At 35.8% G+C, this 16,564-nt stretch overlaps 2 protein-coding genes across 5 annotated transcripts in view; one reads left to right on the top strand and one right to left on the bottom strand.

The window, feature by feature from the left end:
• Mars2 (methionyl-tRNA synthetase 2, mitochondrial) overlaps positions 1 to 16,564 on the bottom strand; it is a 40,847-nt gene that overhangs the window by 8,108 nt on the left and 16,175 nt on the right. The gene's annotated exons all lie outside the window — the stretch shown is intronic.
• Boll (boule homolog, RNA binding protein) overlaps positions 1 to 16,564 on the top strand; it is a 43,547-nt gene that overhangs the window by 18,429 nt on the left and 8,554 nt on the right. Inside the window, exons 8-10 of the mRNA XM_063259506.1 lie at positions 2,410 to 2,457; positions 3,325 to 3,453; positions 12,459 to 12,557. Coding sequence (XP_063115576.1) covers positions 2,410 to 2,457; positions 3,325 to 3,453; positions 12,459 to 12,557 — 276 coding nt within the window. The remainder of the gene's footprint in view (positions 1 to 2,409; positions 2,458 to 3,324; positions 3,454 to 12,458; positions 12,558 to 16,564) is intronic.

Raw genomic sequence — 16,564 nt, 5'->3', positions numbered from 1 at the left:
CAACTTCTAAAACAGACTTACATGAAATGTTAAATTAACATTGTAGGATCGAGCCAGGTATAGTGACTTTTGCCTGTAATCCCAGAATTCAGGAGACTTAGGCAAGAAGATTACCATGCATCTGAGGCTAGCCTGGGGTATATAGTGAGGCTCTATCTCAAAGTAACAAAAATGTTCAAAATCTTTTCACTATTAGATTTTTGGGAAAATCAAATTTTAATTCTATTACTATACTAAATATATTACCTCTTTTTAAAAGCTAAAGTAGTTTAATGGCATTTACTTAAAGCACATTATATAGCAAGACTTTTCCTAGATTGTCACAGAATTTCAGCAGAGGCCCCAAAGACAGATGATTAGGTGCCATATCATTTAATGACTGGCTGAAAAGTTGTGAACGCAGTTTTGAGATCCTTACCTCACTGCCCACCTTAGAAGGAAGATACATTACAAGGCTTTTTTAAACAAGAGAGTGTTGGGAGTGGGGTGTCCTTCCGCTCCAACGCAACCTCTTCTGAAAAAAATATCCCAAAAACAAATCCAGTGGCAAAGACAGAGAAAAAGACTGGGAATGTGCTTTTCCTACCTCAGCCTGTCAAGTACCTGGGATTACAGGTGTGTGCCACTGTACCTGGCCCAGCCTGTGCTTTATTAACAGGTTTATTTAGATATAATTCATGTGCTGTAAAATTCACCTAACAAAAGTATAAATTTTTAATAAATTCATTGTTATGCAACCACATCAAAGTCAACTTTAGATTATTATAAAACCACGTGCTCCCGTAAATCTTACCCATTAGCAGTCCCTCCTGTTCCCCATTCCCCGTTCTAACTAGGCAGCCAGTAATCATCTCTGTCTTCATAGATTTGCCTCTTCTGGACATTTTATGTAAAAAAACAAAAGTCATAAAGTGCAGGATATTTCATGACTAGCTTTGTTCACTCAGTGTAAAGATTTACTCATATGGTTGCAGGTATCTGTATCTCATCTCACAATAAAATCCCTTGGTGTGGATCCACCAAAATTTTCATTCATCGGATGATAGACTCCTGGATCATCTCTGCTTTTTGACTGTTGCAAATAATGTTGTAATCAATAAGGTTTCATGGGACACACATTTACATTTTCTTAGGTTTCACACCTAGAGAAGAATATATATACTTAACTTTTTAAAGAAGTGTCATGTTGCTTTGCAGAAATGCTGCACCATATTATAGTCCCACTGCCAACGTATGAGGCTTCTAGCTTGCTCCACTAACACTTGTTCTCAGGTATACTTCTGATTATAGCTGTCCTGAATGTGAGCTGGTAGCACATCATGGATTTCAGTTGTATTCCCACTCAGGCTAATGATATTAAACACTTTCTTTTTATATGTGCTTATTGGTCTTATTTATGTAAATCTCATAAGAGTGGTGCCAGGGTTCACAAATTCAACTCTCTCCATGATTCTGGTCACGACCTGAACTGGATGAGAAATCAACCAAATTTCCCTATAAGGACAACATTGAGCCTTGCCATTTAATTTGATTCAGTTCTCATCCAACTGAGTTTGTGACCAAAATTGGAAAAAGAATCGTTTGTGACAAAAATAACACTGTATAGATATGTATATTTTATTAGCCATATATATCTGTCTTTTTATATTCTTCTTGGTGGAAAGCCTATTGTATCATTCACTCATTCATAAGTTGGGTTACTTGTATTTTTATTTTGAGTTTTAAGAGTTCTTCAGCCGGAGGTATGGCACAGCAGCCCTGCACCTGCCTAGCAAGCATGAGGTTCTAAGTTCAATTCCCAGTACCACAAAAAAAAAAAAAATTCTTTACATGTTTTTCATATAATTTCCTTATCAAATATATGACTTATACTTTCTTCCATAGCATGTGTTGTGTTTTCAATCTTGTTGTGACGTTTGCAGCATTAAAGTTTTGATGAGATCCATTTTACCTGTTTCTTTTTCTTTTGTTCCTCTGATTATTGTTATGTGTGTTTTGGTGTCAGAATTTTATTTTTTAATATATAAAGAAAATTGATTTTTAACATGAACATTTTAGAAAACGATGTTAAATACATTGTAGAAAAGTGCCTAAGAGTAATATATCAAATCATGCCAATTTCAAGGCAAAAACTCTTCGATAAAATCCAATATTAATTTATATTAAAAATACACCTCTGTGTAGATGTTCTTTGTTTAAGCTTTTGTCATTTTTAAAACATTGCCTAATTCAGTATCAAAGCTTTACACATTTTGCTAAGTGTTTCATCATTTTAGCTTTTACATTTCTGTCTTTGATCCATTTTGAGTTAATTTTTATAAGTAGCTGACAGGCCCAGCTTCATTGTTCGCCTGGTGCTGTCTTGTATGTATAACCCAGATGGTTTTTGTTTGTCATTTCTCATTTTAGGCCCCAGCACAGTGTCTTCCGGGACAGTGGCAATGGGGTGTCCCTCAGGTAAATATTAACAATCAGTATCTAACTTAAATATATGAACTCTGTATTCTTGTGGAGACTAATGTCAGGAAAACAACCTTTCAGACCTCCTCTTCTGTTTACTGTGATTCCTTTAATAGTTCATTTAATCACTATATTCTCACTTCATTTGTAAAAGTGGATGTAATGATTCTATACTTTTGTAAGTTTCCTTACATATTTGTGAAGATAAATGAGATATATAAATGAAAGCATTTTGTAAGTAAATGAATGTTATATAAACTTTAAAATTATTTCTTTTTACGATTGGTATTATTAGAAATTTTAGCATTTGTCTAGTTTCACTTTCAATTTTGCTTAAGTTTGAGTTACCCTCCTTAATAAATACAAGTTTGATACCTTATCTTAAATCCTTGGGAGAAAAATTATTACATACTTCTGAAGTTTTTTACATTTTGGAATATTTATATAGGTTTTACTGTTTGAACATCCCTAATCTGAAATTCAAGATGCCCTAAAATCTGAGACTTCAGAGATATTCAATATAACCATAGTTATTATCTGAATTGACATGTAAGATCCTGAGGCACTAATAAGTTGGTATTTATAGTGATTGTTGTTTACTGCCATCTGTGCAGTTGGAATTTATAAAATCCCAGAGTTCCTAATCTATTGCTAAGATAATTCTGTTGCTAAGAAATTCTAAAAAGTAGTTTAAGGAAAGATGAAACAAGTATCTCTCTCATTTTTTGGATAAGTCATTGGTGGTGAACCTGTGACACAAGTGCCACAGACAACTGTATAATTGAAACTCTGAAAGGTCTCCCGTCATTTGTCTAATGGAGATAATTAATCATATTTGAGTTTGAAATTGCTTTTGTGTTTTAGTCTCCTGCCTCTTCTACTCCATTCTTATACCTACAACCTTCTGAAGTAATTTATCAACCCATGGAGATTGCACAAGATGGTGGATGTGTTCCTCCTCCACTGTCTCTGATGGAAGCTTCTGTTCCAGAGGTATTTGTGGCTCTTTTTATTTTTTTGGTTTTTAATTTTAGGCAGTGCTTGGGATGGAATAGGGTCTTGCACATGCTAAGCAAGGACTCTACAACTGAGCTACATCTCCAGCACTACACCCCTATATTAATAGTAAAGTAACTCATCTTTAGCTGCTACTTTTTCTCTTTTTAAAAAATTTGTTCAAGATCCTCATTGAAATTGCTCATCTTTGATTTATGTTTTCTCTATTTTTGTATATAAGAATGCTTCGTCTGGGATTTTACTAACTAGTTCTGATCATTCCTCATCAACTCTTAGCTGCACTAAGCTAATCTCTGACTTAATCATGTTGAAAATAATAAGATATCAGATGTTTTGCATTATCATTTTGCCTGTCAGATCTGTATTATTGCTCATATTCAGTCAGTTAGAAACATAATCATTAAGGCAGTAAAAAAAAGTGCCTAAAAAAAATCTTCCTTAAAATATATAACTCAAGGCCAGGCAGTGTGGTGCACACCTGTAATCCCAGCACTTGAGTGGCTGAGGCAGGAAGATCACTGCAAGTTTGATGCCAGCCTGGGCTACAAAGTGAGTTCAAGGCCAGCCTGAACTGCATAGCGAGACCCTGTCTCAAAAAGGCTCATGTTCTCACTCTTGCTTGCTCTCATACATGTGTTTTCTCTCTCTCTCTCTCTCTCTCTCTCTCTCTCTCTCTCTCTGTATATAGTTTATTTTATAGTTTACTACAAATTACCATCTTCTGTGTCTTCAGATTGTATTTTTGAATTGTATTTGTGTCATCAATAGCCTTGCCATCTATGTGATAGGAATTAGGCATGGTATATTTTAAATGAGTGTTGTAAAAATTATAAATAAGCATCTACCTCCTGGTTCGAGTGCATACTTTTATTGCTAAGCTTTATAACACTATAATTTTTGTTCTGGAACAATAATTTCAACGATGTGGGCTGCACAGCTTCCACACCCTGCTGCCATACCACCTTGGGCCCCCAGAGCTCCACTGGCATGCAGGGCCAGGCCGTACCGCTTCCACATCCCCGCTGCCCTGGACCTCCACCAGCACCCAGGGCTGGGCTGGGCTACACTGCTTCCATGCCATCTCAGGGAACCCCCCACTTCCTCAACCTAGGTATGGCCGTTGATCTTCAGCTCCCACTCCTCCTCCCAGAACCTTGGACTGTAGTGGATTAACCATGTTGGGTTGATGGGAGGCTCAGTATTCTCACATCCAAAAAGAAGACCCCAGTAGGCTTCTATCAGTGTGGTGAATACAATAAAGATCCCTAAAATAGAGGTCTTCAGTGGATAAACAGGAATAACAGTGGGTAAACAGGAATACCCACTAAACACCTCTAAAATAGAGGTCTTCAGTGGGTAAACAGGAGCAGTAGTGAAGCTCCTTCCAGCTATAAGATCTTGGCGAGCTTGGCAAGAGTGTGGGCGAGTCCTTCCTCCACACAGAGAACATCAGGTTGGTTGAGGAGGGCCCCAAGAAGGCCTCCTCTAATCTGGAGAAATTAAAAGGGCTTAAGAGACACCCAGTGACACAGTAGGGTCCCAGCCAAGAAAAATACTGTAAACAGGGAGATCTGCTGACCTGGAACAACCTGAAGACATAGTATAGCAGGAACTAAGGGTTGACTTACATCAATATTACTAGGCTAGTCAGCCTAGAAAGAATATGGGACTCAGCCAACAGGGCTGCAGGAGGAATTCAGGTGGCTGGCCCACCTCTTCATTGTGGTACCCAGCAATTGGATAAACATCAACCACACAGTAGGAGCCATATATGCACTATCAACAGTTGAGACTAGTGGAATTGAAAGACCCCATATTAGCCTGAAAGGTGAAAATGACAAAAAAGCAAAAGGCAAACTCAAACATCTAGTCCATCAGGAGCAAGTACAGGATACATTGAAATAGAGGACTTTAAAAGTCATATACCTGAAATCTCTGAAAAGATAGCAAGTGAAATGAAACAAATCTATGAGACTAGAGGAAATCAAATTAGCAATAGTTTCTCACATAAAGACAGAAATAACAACCTTAGTAAAGGAGTTGCTCAGCGTAGCTAGAGAAGAAATAGACAAAAATGTAGGAGCATGGGAAACTGAAACCTTGAATGAACATATAGAAAACAAGCAGAATCCTTGAAACAAATTCATAGAGATATGCAAGAAACAAAAGATTCTATTGAAAGCTGGCAAAACCATTTAAATGAAGCTGAGGATAGAATTTCAGACCTTGAAGACAGGATTGCAGTTAGCAATCATGAAAGGATAGAATTTTTAAAAAATAACAAAGCAGAATGAAATGACAATTCAGCAGCTTCAAGATGATACCATGAGAAACAATATGAGACTAATAAGCATCAATGAAGATGGAGGAGTCAACGCAAATGATATCAGTAAACTATTCACGAAGTAATAGTAGAAAATATCCCAAACATGGGGGAAAAAATCCAGTATACATACAAGTGAGGCATAGAGAACGCCAAACAGTCACAACCAACATAAATCTACACCCAGAAATATACTAAGATTCCAGACATACAGTATAAAAACAATACTAAAAGCTGTTAGAGAAAATACACAACTCACTTACCAAGGAAAGCTCATTAGAATCACAGCAGACTAATAGAACTGAATCAAACCTGTGAGCAGATGGACTTTGTAGATGTTTACAGAGTATTGCACCCAACGACATCAGTACATACATTCTTCTTAGCTGCACATGGGACATTCTCCAAAATAGACCATATATTAACCCATGAAACATTCGTAAGTAAATGCAAAGGGATTGAAATTATCCCATGCATATTACCTGACCATAGTGCACTGAAACTGGAAATTAATGACAAAAGAAATTGCAAAACCTGCATAAATACATGGAAATTAAATTTTTCTGAACAACCAGTGGGTTACAGATGAAATTAAAGAAGAAATAAATCAATAGCTACAATTCATTGTGGTACAATGTGAATACAATGTACCATAACCTGTGGGATGCAGTGAAAACGGTCTTAAGAGGGAAATAGCAATAAATTATCATATTAAGAAAACAGAATGAAGGCTGTGGATTTAGCTCAGTGGCATAAGCACCTGCCTTGCACGCAGGCAGTCATGAGTTCAATCCCTGGTACCGATAAAAAAAAAATTTAAAAAAAGAAAACAGAATGAGCACAAATAAACAATGTAATGCTACATCTCAAGCTTCTAGAAAAAGAGCAAGTAAAACCCAAAGCTGATAAAAGAGAGGAAATTGTAACAATCAGAGTATAAATTAATGCAGTTGAAACTAAAAAAATACAAAGAATTAATGAATCAAAGAGCCGGTTTTTTGAGAGAATAAACAAAATTGATAAACCTCTAGCCAACCTTATCAAGAAAAAGAAAAACTCAAGTTCATACAGTAAGGACTGAAAAGAGAAATTACTACAGATCCCATGGAAATTCAAAAGATCTTGAATACCTACTTTACAAATCTCTACTCACATAGGGTGGAAAGCACAGAGAAAATGGACAGATTTCTAGAAACATGAACTACGAAAGCTCAATCAAGAAAATGAACAATTTTGAATAACCCAATATCAGCTATTGAAATTGAAACCATGATTAAAAACTTACCAACAAACAAAAGCCCAGGTCCTGATGGATTCACAGCTAAATTCTACAAGAAATTTAGAGAAGATTTGATGCCAAAACTCCTTAAACTCTAATGAAATTGAAAGAGAAGCAATCCTCCATAAATCATTCCTGGAGGCAAGTATTACTCTGATACCAAAACCAGAGAAAGCGCCAATTAAAAAGGAGAACTATAGGCCAGTCTCACTAGTGAACATTGATGTAAAGATTCTCAGTAAAATACTGGCAAATAGAATGGAGCAAATCATCAAGAAGATTATACATCATGGACAAGTGGGATTTGTTCCAGGAATGCAGGGATGGTTTAACATATGCAAATCAATAAATGTAATACCAAATTAACAGAGCCAAAAACAAAAACCATATGATCATCTCAGTAGACACAGAAAAAGCTTTTGATAAGGTCCAACTTTTGTTCATGGTAAAAACCCTGAGACACTCAGAATAAATGGTATCTACCTCAATCTCATAAAAACCATCTATGACAAACCAACAGCCAACATTATAGTAAATGGACAAAAACTGAAACTTTTCACTCTAAAATCAGTAACAAGACAAGGATTGTCCACTATCACCATTCCTATTCAATATAGTTCTGGAAATATTAGCCAGAGCAATCAGATGAGAGAGAGAAATAAAAGGAATAGAGATAGCAGAGAAGTTAAATTACCACTATTTACAAATGACATGATACTTTATATAGAAGACCCAAAAGCTCCATTAAAAGACTACTAGAGATAATAAATTCAGCAGTGTAGCTGGATACAAAGTCAACACTCAAAAATCAATAGCAACTCACTGAGAAATTGTGGAAATAGCATTTTTCACAATAGCATCTAAAAAATGAACTACTTAGGAATCAACCTAACCAAGAATGTAAAAGACCTATATGCTGACAGTTACACTACTATTAAAAAGGAGATTCAAAAGGATATTAGAAAATGGAAGGATACTCCTTGTTCTTGGTTAGGAAAAACCAACATTGTGAAAATGGCCATACTCCTAAAACTGTTACACAGGTTTAATGCAATCCCAATCAGAATACTATTAACATACCTTACAGATCTAGAGAAACTCCTGAAATTCATTTGGGAACACAAGAAACCTAGAATAGCAGAGATGTTTCGGGGCAACAAAGGCAAAGCAGGAGGCATCTCAATTCCTGACTTAAAACTATACTACAAAGCTATAGTGATAAAGTCAACATGGTACTGACAAATAAATAGACCTGATTATCAGTGGAACAGGTTGGAAGATGCAAACACAATTACAAAGACACTCAGCCATCTTATATTTGACAAAGTGGCTAAACATGTTCACTGGAAAAAGGATAGCCTCTTTAATAAATGCTGTTGGAAAAATTGGCTTTCCACATGCCAGAGACTGAAACTAGATCCATACGTATCACCATGCACAAAACTAAGTGGATCAAAGACCTAAATATTAAAACAGGAACACTAAATTTCCTGGAAGACTAGGTAGAAATCTTGGAGCCATAAAGGTAGGCAGAGAATTCACAAATAAAACACAAACCACATAGGGAATACTTCAAAGAATAACTGGGATCTCATTTTGTTAAAAAGTTTTTGCACTTCAAAAGAAAGCAACAAAGTGAAAAGAGAACTCACAGAATGGGAAAGAATTTTAGCCAGAAATCCCTCAAAGGACTTATATCCAGAACATATAAAGAATTGAAAAGCATCAAGCCCCCTAAATTCAAAGACCCTCTCTAAAAATGGGCATCTGAGATGAACACACATCAGATGAACATACACAAATGGCAAATACATGCATGAAAATATGTTCACCATCACTGGTCATTTGATAAATGCAAATTAAAACAGAACTGAGATTTCATCTCACTCCAGAAAAAATGACTGCCATCAAGAAATCAACTATCTGATAACAAATGTTGGTGAGGCTGCGGGGAAAAAGGAACACTGCTCTACTGTTGGTAGGAGGGTAGACTGGTGCAGCCACTGTGGAAATCAGTATGGCGATTCCTCAACAAACTAGGATTGGAAGTTCCATTCAATCCAGTTACGCCTGTCCTGCAGATTTTCCCAGAAAAATTGAAAAGGTCGTGTCACAAAGATATATATGCACCCATGTTTATAACAGCACAATTTGTAATAGCTAAATCATGGAAACACCCAAGATGCCCACCAACTGCAGAGTGGATGAAAAAGATGTATTGTTATACAATGGAATAATACTCAGCTATAAAAAAGGATGATCTTGAGGCTTTTATAGGTAAATGGAGGCAACTTAAGACTCTCCTTATAAGTGAAATAAGACTCATATTTGTAAATATCACATTATCTTTCTAGTGTAAAACATAAAAACAAAATAAGATCCAAAATGTATAATAGATATAAAATTATAAAAATGAAAGGGAAGGAAAGTGCTCTAAAGGATATAACTGTACGTATGTTTAAGTGTATAAAATAGATAACCATAGTACTAAGTTTTTGTTGGATCATGAAACAATGGTTTGCACTGTCATTGTTTGATTGTTCACTTTTTAATGCTTTGATTTTGTAACTTAAACTATTTCTAAGATGATAATTTATCACCCAGTGATTTCTTAGTGTTATTTTTTTAATTCTGTATTTCTACACTTTTTTCTGTTTTGCTTTTTTTCTCTAAATAAATAATTTCAACAGTTGTATCTTTATATTTACTATCTTCCCTTCTTTGTCTCATCCTTGTTTATGATTGCTTTTTTCCAGTTTTGCCTGAGGTATAATTGGTGAATAAGAATGTGCTATAGATATTTTGATGTATATGTACATTCTGAAATGAGTACAACGTCAAGCCAATCCACTACCCTATCAGTTATTCTTGTTCACTTGCAGTAAGAACAGTTTTAACAGCTACTCTCAACTTTTGAGTAAAATAGCACATTATTACTAACTGTAGTCACCATGCTGTACAGTAACTATTCCAAGCATACTCATGTTGACAGACTCTGTTCCCTCTGGCCAACATCTCCACATCCTTCTTCCCAACCATCATTTTACTCTGTGCTTTGATGAGCTTGATTTTTCAGAGTCCACGTCTGAGTGACAGCATGCAGGGTCTGTCTGTCTTATCTGTGCCTGACTGACTTTATATTAGTTTCCTCTGGTTTCGTCTGTGATGTCACAGATGACAGGATTTCTGCTTTTTTAGGCTGAATAGTATCCTATTTTCTATATAATGTGTTCTTTAAATACCAGGTTACTTGTATTGGAATCTAATGAGATTTTAATAATATAACTTGTATTTTGCCTGGTATTTCCACACAGAGAATGATAGTTGTATGATTGTATTGTAATATTCCTCTGATAGAAGATATAGTCTAACTTCTATATAATTTAATGAATAGCTTAAATGGGATTTCCCTAAAATTAGAAACTGCAAGGTGTTAGTCAAGTTTCCTTTTTAAAAAGTTAGTATCTTTTCTCATTTAGTGATCATTTTAAACCCTTACCAAGTGTTTAGTACTACCAATTCCTCTTTCACTCTTTGAGAAAACTTTACTTTCTCTTTTATAAAGTAGAAACCAATTTATGCAAAACAACTCAGTCTGAAAACAAATCCCAACTCTTCTTTAGCTTGTATTTAGTAACACTGAGTCTTGTCCAAGTTTATTTCTGACTTATGCTGTGGATATTTTCAGGTCCTTTCTATTCCATCTGTTACCCTTCTATTCCTCTTGTATTTTAACTCTTTCCCCTCCATTGGTCCACAGCTTCACCACTTACTGTGTTACTCAGGAGTTAATCCTCACAGTCTTGCTTTCATAATTTCCTTATTTGTAAAATAAGGATAATGTGCTTTTCAGAATTAATATAAACATTAGGAAATATTGTATACAAACTTCATTGTTTAATGCATGGCACCTTGTGAAAGGCATTTATTATCCTGCAACACAGTCTTCCCATGGTCTCTCCTCTGCCTGTCAAAGCTAAGATTCTTGAACAAGTTGTCTACACTCAGTATTCTTTTTTTTTTTTTTTAAACTTCTTATCAGTACTGGGGATCGAACTCACCACCGCCTGCTTGCAAGGCAGGTGCTTATGCTGCTGAGCTAAATCCCCAGCCCTCTACACTCAGTATTCTTAACTACTCTACTATCCACTGATTCTGCACCTGCTGAGTCTGCTTCATCACCTTCGGCCAAAGCTCCTTTAAAAAGGGTCCTCAGAGACTTCCTTTTGTCAAATCATTCTTCCTCTTTAATCTTACTTGACCTCTCAAAGACGTATCTGTTGAGGCTTTGTCTCCCTCTGATTCTCATGATACTGCTCTTTTCTGAGATTCCTTTCTCTATTTTTCCCTTGTAAAGTAATCTTTTGCTCACCATGATTTCATGTTTGGCTCTCCATTCTTTCACCCTCCATATTTACTCCTATGCTGTCATTCATACCAGCCTCCCTCTTGAATTTCAGACTGCCTATCCAGTACCAGAGCCACTCACCATGTGTGGCCATAAGCACTTGATTGTGGCAGGATCAAATCGAGATGTTGCATACATGTGAGATACAAACCAGGTTTTTATGACATAGTATGCCCCTAGAAAAGTTAAAGCTCAGTACTTTAATATTGTTTATTATTTTGATATAATATTTTGAACCTTTTGGTTTAAATAAAATATATTACTAAAAAGTAATTTCATCTGTTACTCTTTTCTAACATGGCTCCTGGGAAATTTCACGTTACATATGTAATTCACATTACATTTCTTTTGGACAGTACACATTTACTAGAATGTCTACAAATACCCTAAATTGTGCATGTCAAAAGCCAAGCTCCTCTCCAGCCCCTTTACATTTGGTTTATATAAATATCAGACTTTCCTGTGTTCCAATGAGTGGTGCCTCATCTTAGGCAAGTGAAACATCTGATTTACATATTCTTTTCCCTGTCTTGTTCCATTTCACCCCTTCCAGCTGTCTTGAAGTGTGGGATCTTTCTTTCAATCTGCAGATCTCCCAGATGAGGTGTATTCTTGCTTCCTTCTGTGATTTTGACAACACTCCTCCCTAAGGAAACTCTGTGTGTGTGTGTGTGTGTGTGTGTGTGTGTGTGTGTGTGTGTGTGTGTGTGATAGCTGAGATAACTACACTAAAAAATACTTCTCTCCCATGCATCATATACGTGTCTCGTAGGACATAGGGTAATTTGACTACTTTCCGTTTCTTGATCAGGCTATATGTTAGAGATAATGCAGTTTTATGCTTCTCTTCATTGTGTAGCAGAATGATTAGCACAATATAATACTAATAACTATTTTAAATTAATAAATGAAAATAATATGTCTCTCCCTCACTCTCTTTTTACCCCCACCCTTCTTCCCTTTTATAATAGCCTTATTCTGATCATGGAGTTCAAGCAACATATCACCAGGTTTATGCTCCAAGTGCCTTTGCTATGCCCGCACCTGTGATGCAGACTGAAGCAATTAAAGTAAGAAGTTTATGTTGATTCTTTTTCTGTTTTTCTTGAGTTGTGTGTCAGTTTTCCAGATTTCTTTTCTGGAAAGAGAAATGGTATTTTATCGCATTTTTTATCAGAAGTACACAATTCATTCACTTCCAAATTAATTATAATTCCTATTAAAGACATTGTGAATCATATGTGGCCAAATTTTTTTGTTATGATAAAATAAATATAAATTTAAAGTTTATCAGTTTCACCATATTGAGTATACAATTCATTGGCATTAATTACACTCACAATGAGTGTACAGATAATCACCACTTCCAAATTTTTTCCATCACCTAAACAAAAACTGTTTTCATTAAGCTGTAAATCATCTTTTCATCATCCCCCTAGTCCTTAATTACCTTTAGTCTGCTTCCAGTCTCTCTGAATTTTTCTATTCTACATACATATTTTATATGCTCAGATTCTGACTGTCTTTGTTGATGTCACATTTATGGGGAGATGAAAACAGGTAATGAGTTGCTCTTTCTAATTACGAATGTGTCCAGGCTCCCTAAATCAGATTTAGGTCAAAGAATGGTGAACTACTGTACTTAGGTCTGTGTGTATATATAATTTGGCTGTTACAGTATAACAAGGTACCTCTTATCCCTTTATTAAGTTTCTTAGTGAAATCTTTGTATCATCACTTTTGGGATACAGACTACCTACAAAAAACTTGAGATTAACTATTGAGATGGTAACATAATTTTCACATGCATTGTAGTTTGACAAGGCAAGGAGGCATACTTTTTGCAACAAAATGACAGAGATGAGCTGTTTCTTGCTGATATTCGTACTTCTGACCCGTCATATGTGTAGAACTCATATGTGTAGAACCAAGATAGTCCACACTGAGCCTCCCCTCACCCAGTCCACACTTACTGTTGTGACTGTGCCCACACCCAGTCCACACACTGCATCTCTTTATTCTCCACCACCACAGTGTAAACACAAATTAAAACTGTGCTTTTGGACTCATATCAGTCCAGATTTTTGTTAAACCTTATTTGTAGAGACTTCATATTTGAGCATTGTTACAAAAATTTTTTAAGTGTTCCTCTGCTGTTAACATTTTCTCCAAATACATATCTGTAGAGATAGGTGATGTTGCTATGGTGTAATAAATGGCTACGGAGTATTTTTAGTAAGAAAGAGAATCACAAATAAATGAAAATATACTCATTGAAAAATACAAGTAAGAGAATAGAATGGTAGGTAGTATAGATGAGGAGAATGTTGAGCATTCTTAACTTATAATTTTAATTGTTCCAGTTTAAGAGTATAGAAAAAAGATCCCTTTTCTATATTGTATACTGTCAGTTATAGCATCAAACACAAACTGAGTACTTACAAACTTAAGGACCAATAATATACCACCCTTAAGGTACTCAGTCTGTGCTTGATGCTATAATCAATGCTGATTTTATCAGAAAGATGACATAGCTGTTGCTATTAATTGATTTTCTGTAGATGCCAGCATCTGGTTTGCCTTGGAGTCATCAGCAGTACTGTAGTCCATTCCTGTAGAACTAAGTACCATGTCAAATATATTGCAGACTCCCATCCCAGGTAAATGTAGTTGGCTTGGTCCTGGGACAGAGGCAAAGGCCAGTAGTTAGCCACAACCAGAGGATACCACTAAAAAGTAAATATTAACTAAAGAGCTCTCCATACTAGAAACCAAGCTTTCTACTACAGTCAGCCTGCAACCCTGAAAACAAAAGTAGAAGCATGAAAAGACAAGCCAACAGAACGCTTCCAACTGATCCACAGGGGGAAACCAAAAGCCATACAATGCAAATTATTTGAAATAACATCAAGGGAGATAACAAAACAAATCAATAAGGCATTTGGCAGCCTCACAAAAGATGTAAGTAATAAGATATTGGGCCAAATAAAACAATCACTGAGTTTACAGAAGGCACTAAAAAAAGCTAGCAGACCTAAACCAATGCAAAACATGAATGACCAGCATAGAATAGAATTAAAAGTCCATAAAAATTCTCCAAGTAGAAATTCAGAGACTAAAACCTGTGTCAAAAAGTTTGGGCAGCATATGTGAACAATGTCATAAAAGTGTATCAGAACTGTAAGATATAGCTGTTGTCCATGAATGATTAATGAGAGGAACCTTCATCGTGACAAGAGAACATGAAAAATGAATCCAAAAGCTCCTAGCTGATGCAAAGAAAACTAAGGTTAATTGAAGTTAGTGAAAAATCAGAAGACAGCACAAATAGAATAAAAATCTGTTTACTGAAATAACAGCAAAAAACTTTCCAAGTAAAGAAAAAGAATTTAATATACAGATAAATGAAGCACGGAATTAGAAAAAACTTCTCCATGTCATGATTGTCAAAAGTCCACAAGAACAGAATCTTTTAAAGTGGTTAAAGAAAAGCAATGAATTACTTATAAAGGTAAACTTATTGCAATTATAAGAGGGGCTGGAGATTTAACTCAGCAGCATAAGCACTTGCCTGGCAAGTGCAAGGTCATGAGTTCGACCCTCCAGTACCCAAAAAAAAAGTTTACCATCATAAAATTATAAGATACATTTCAACACAAACATTTAAGGCCAGCAGAGATAGACGTGAAGTGTTTCAAGCCCAAAAAGAAAATAATTTCCACCTCAGGCTGATATAACCCACAAGACTACCTTTCAGAATTAATGGAAAAGATATTTTCATGATAAAGAACACCTAAATAAATCCATGAGCACTGAATCAGCACTCCATAAACTTCTGAAGGATATCATAGAAAAAGACAGTGGGGCTGGGGATACAGCTGAGCAGCACAGCGCCTGCCTGGTAAGTGGAAGTCCTGAGTTCAATCCCTAGTACCAAAAGGAAAAAAAGACAAGCTAAAAATGACAAAAGGTCTCATAGAAGGTCTGCCAGGTAGGGTGAGCAGTTAAGTAGAAGGGAGACATACAGAACTAGCAACAGGAAAATAAGGCAGTAAGAGGAATAAGTCACTACCTGTCAGGAATAACTGTCAATGTGAATGGTCTCAATTCCCCAATTGAAAGGTACAATCCCTGGCAGAATGGATCAATGTTCTTTATATAGAAGAAACACATTCAACCCCAAAGAAGCTCATACATTAAAACCAAAGGATGGAAGAACAGTATTCCATTCAGTGGAAACCTATAAAAAAAGCAAGTGTAGTTTATCCTATATTCAGCAAATGTGGACTTCAAGGCAAAACTGATTGTAAGAGGCAAAGAAGGTCACTACATATTGGTCAAGGGAACAATCCAAAAGGAAGAGATTACAACTGTTAACATGTATTTACCAAAAAAATGGTACACCAACTCCATAAAATGAATATTACTGAGCTTAAAAGAGCAAATAAGCACAATTATAGTGGAGGGCCCACAGTAACCTACTGTCACAAATAGGTCAACTAGACAAAAAGTACCAGAGTTGAATACAGTCCTTGAGCAAATGAACTTAATAGATCTCTACAGAGGGTTCTGCCCAACAGAGTACACGTTTTTCTCAGCAGCCCATGGGACTTTGTTCAAAATAGCCAAGAAAGCAAAATTAAGTAAACGTAAAAGAATTGAAATTGTATGGTACATATTATCACATCATATAGCACAATGAAACTAGAATTTTAACAACAAAATACAGTAATTATGCAAATGCATGGAAACTAAACAGTATACTTTCAATAAACAGTGGGTTACAGAAGAAATCAAAGAAGAAAGAAAACAATTTCTAGAACCAAATGATAATGCCAGTACAACACACGAGGACTTATGAGAGACAATGAAAGCAGTTCTAAGAGGAAAGTTTATAGCTATGAATGCCCATGTCACAAAACAGAGCAAGCTCGAATATATAACCTAACAATTCTCAAGGTCCTAGAAAAACAAGAACAGTCCAAACTCAAAACTAATAAAGATAGAGATTAGAGCAGATGGCCAGGGATATAGTTCAGTGGCAGAAGAGCCTACCTGGCAAGTGCAAGATCCTGAG

The sequence above is a fragment of the Cavia porcellus genome, unplaced genomic scaffold, assembly GCF_034190915.1.
Source record: "Cavia porcellus strain 051 isolate PalLab524CR breed Dunkin Hartley unplaced genomic scaffold, mCavPor4.1 scaffold_12, whole genome shotgun sequence".
In the NCBI taxonomy this organism is placed as follows: domain Eukaryota; kingdom Metazoa; phylum Chordata; class Mammalia; order Rodentia; family Caviidae; genus Cavia; species Cavia porcellus.
Note: the sequence above shows the minus strand (reverse complement) of the source record. Positions and strands in the feature narration are given on the sequence as shown.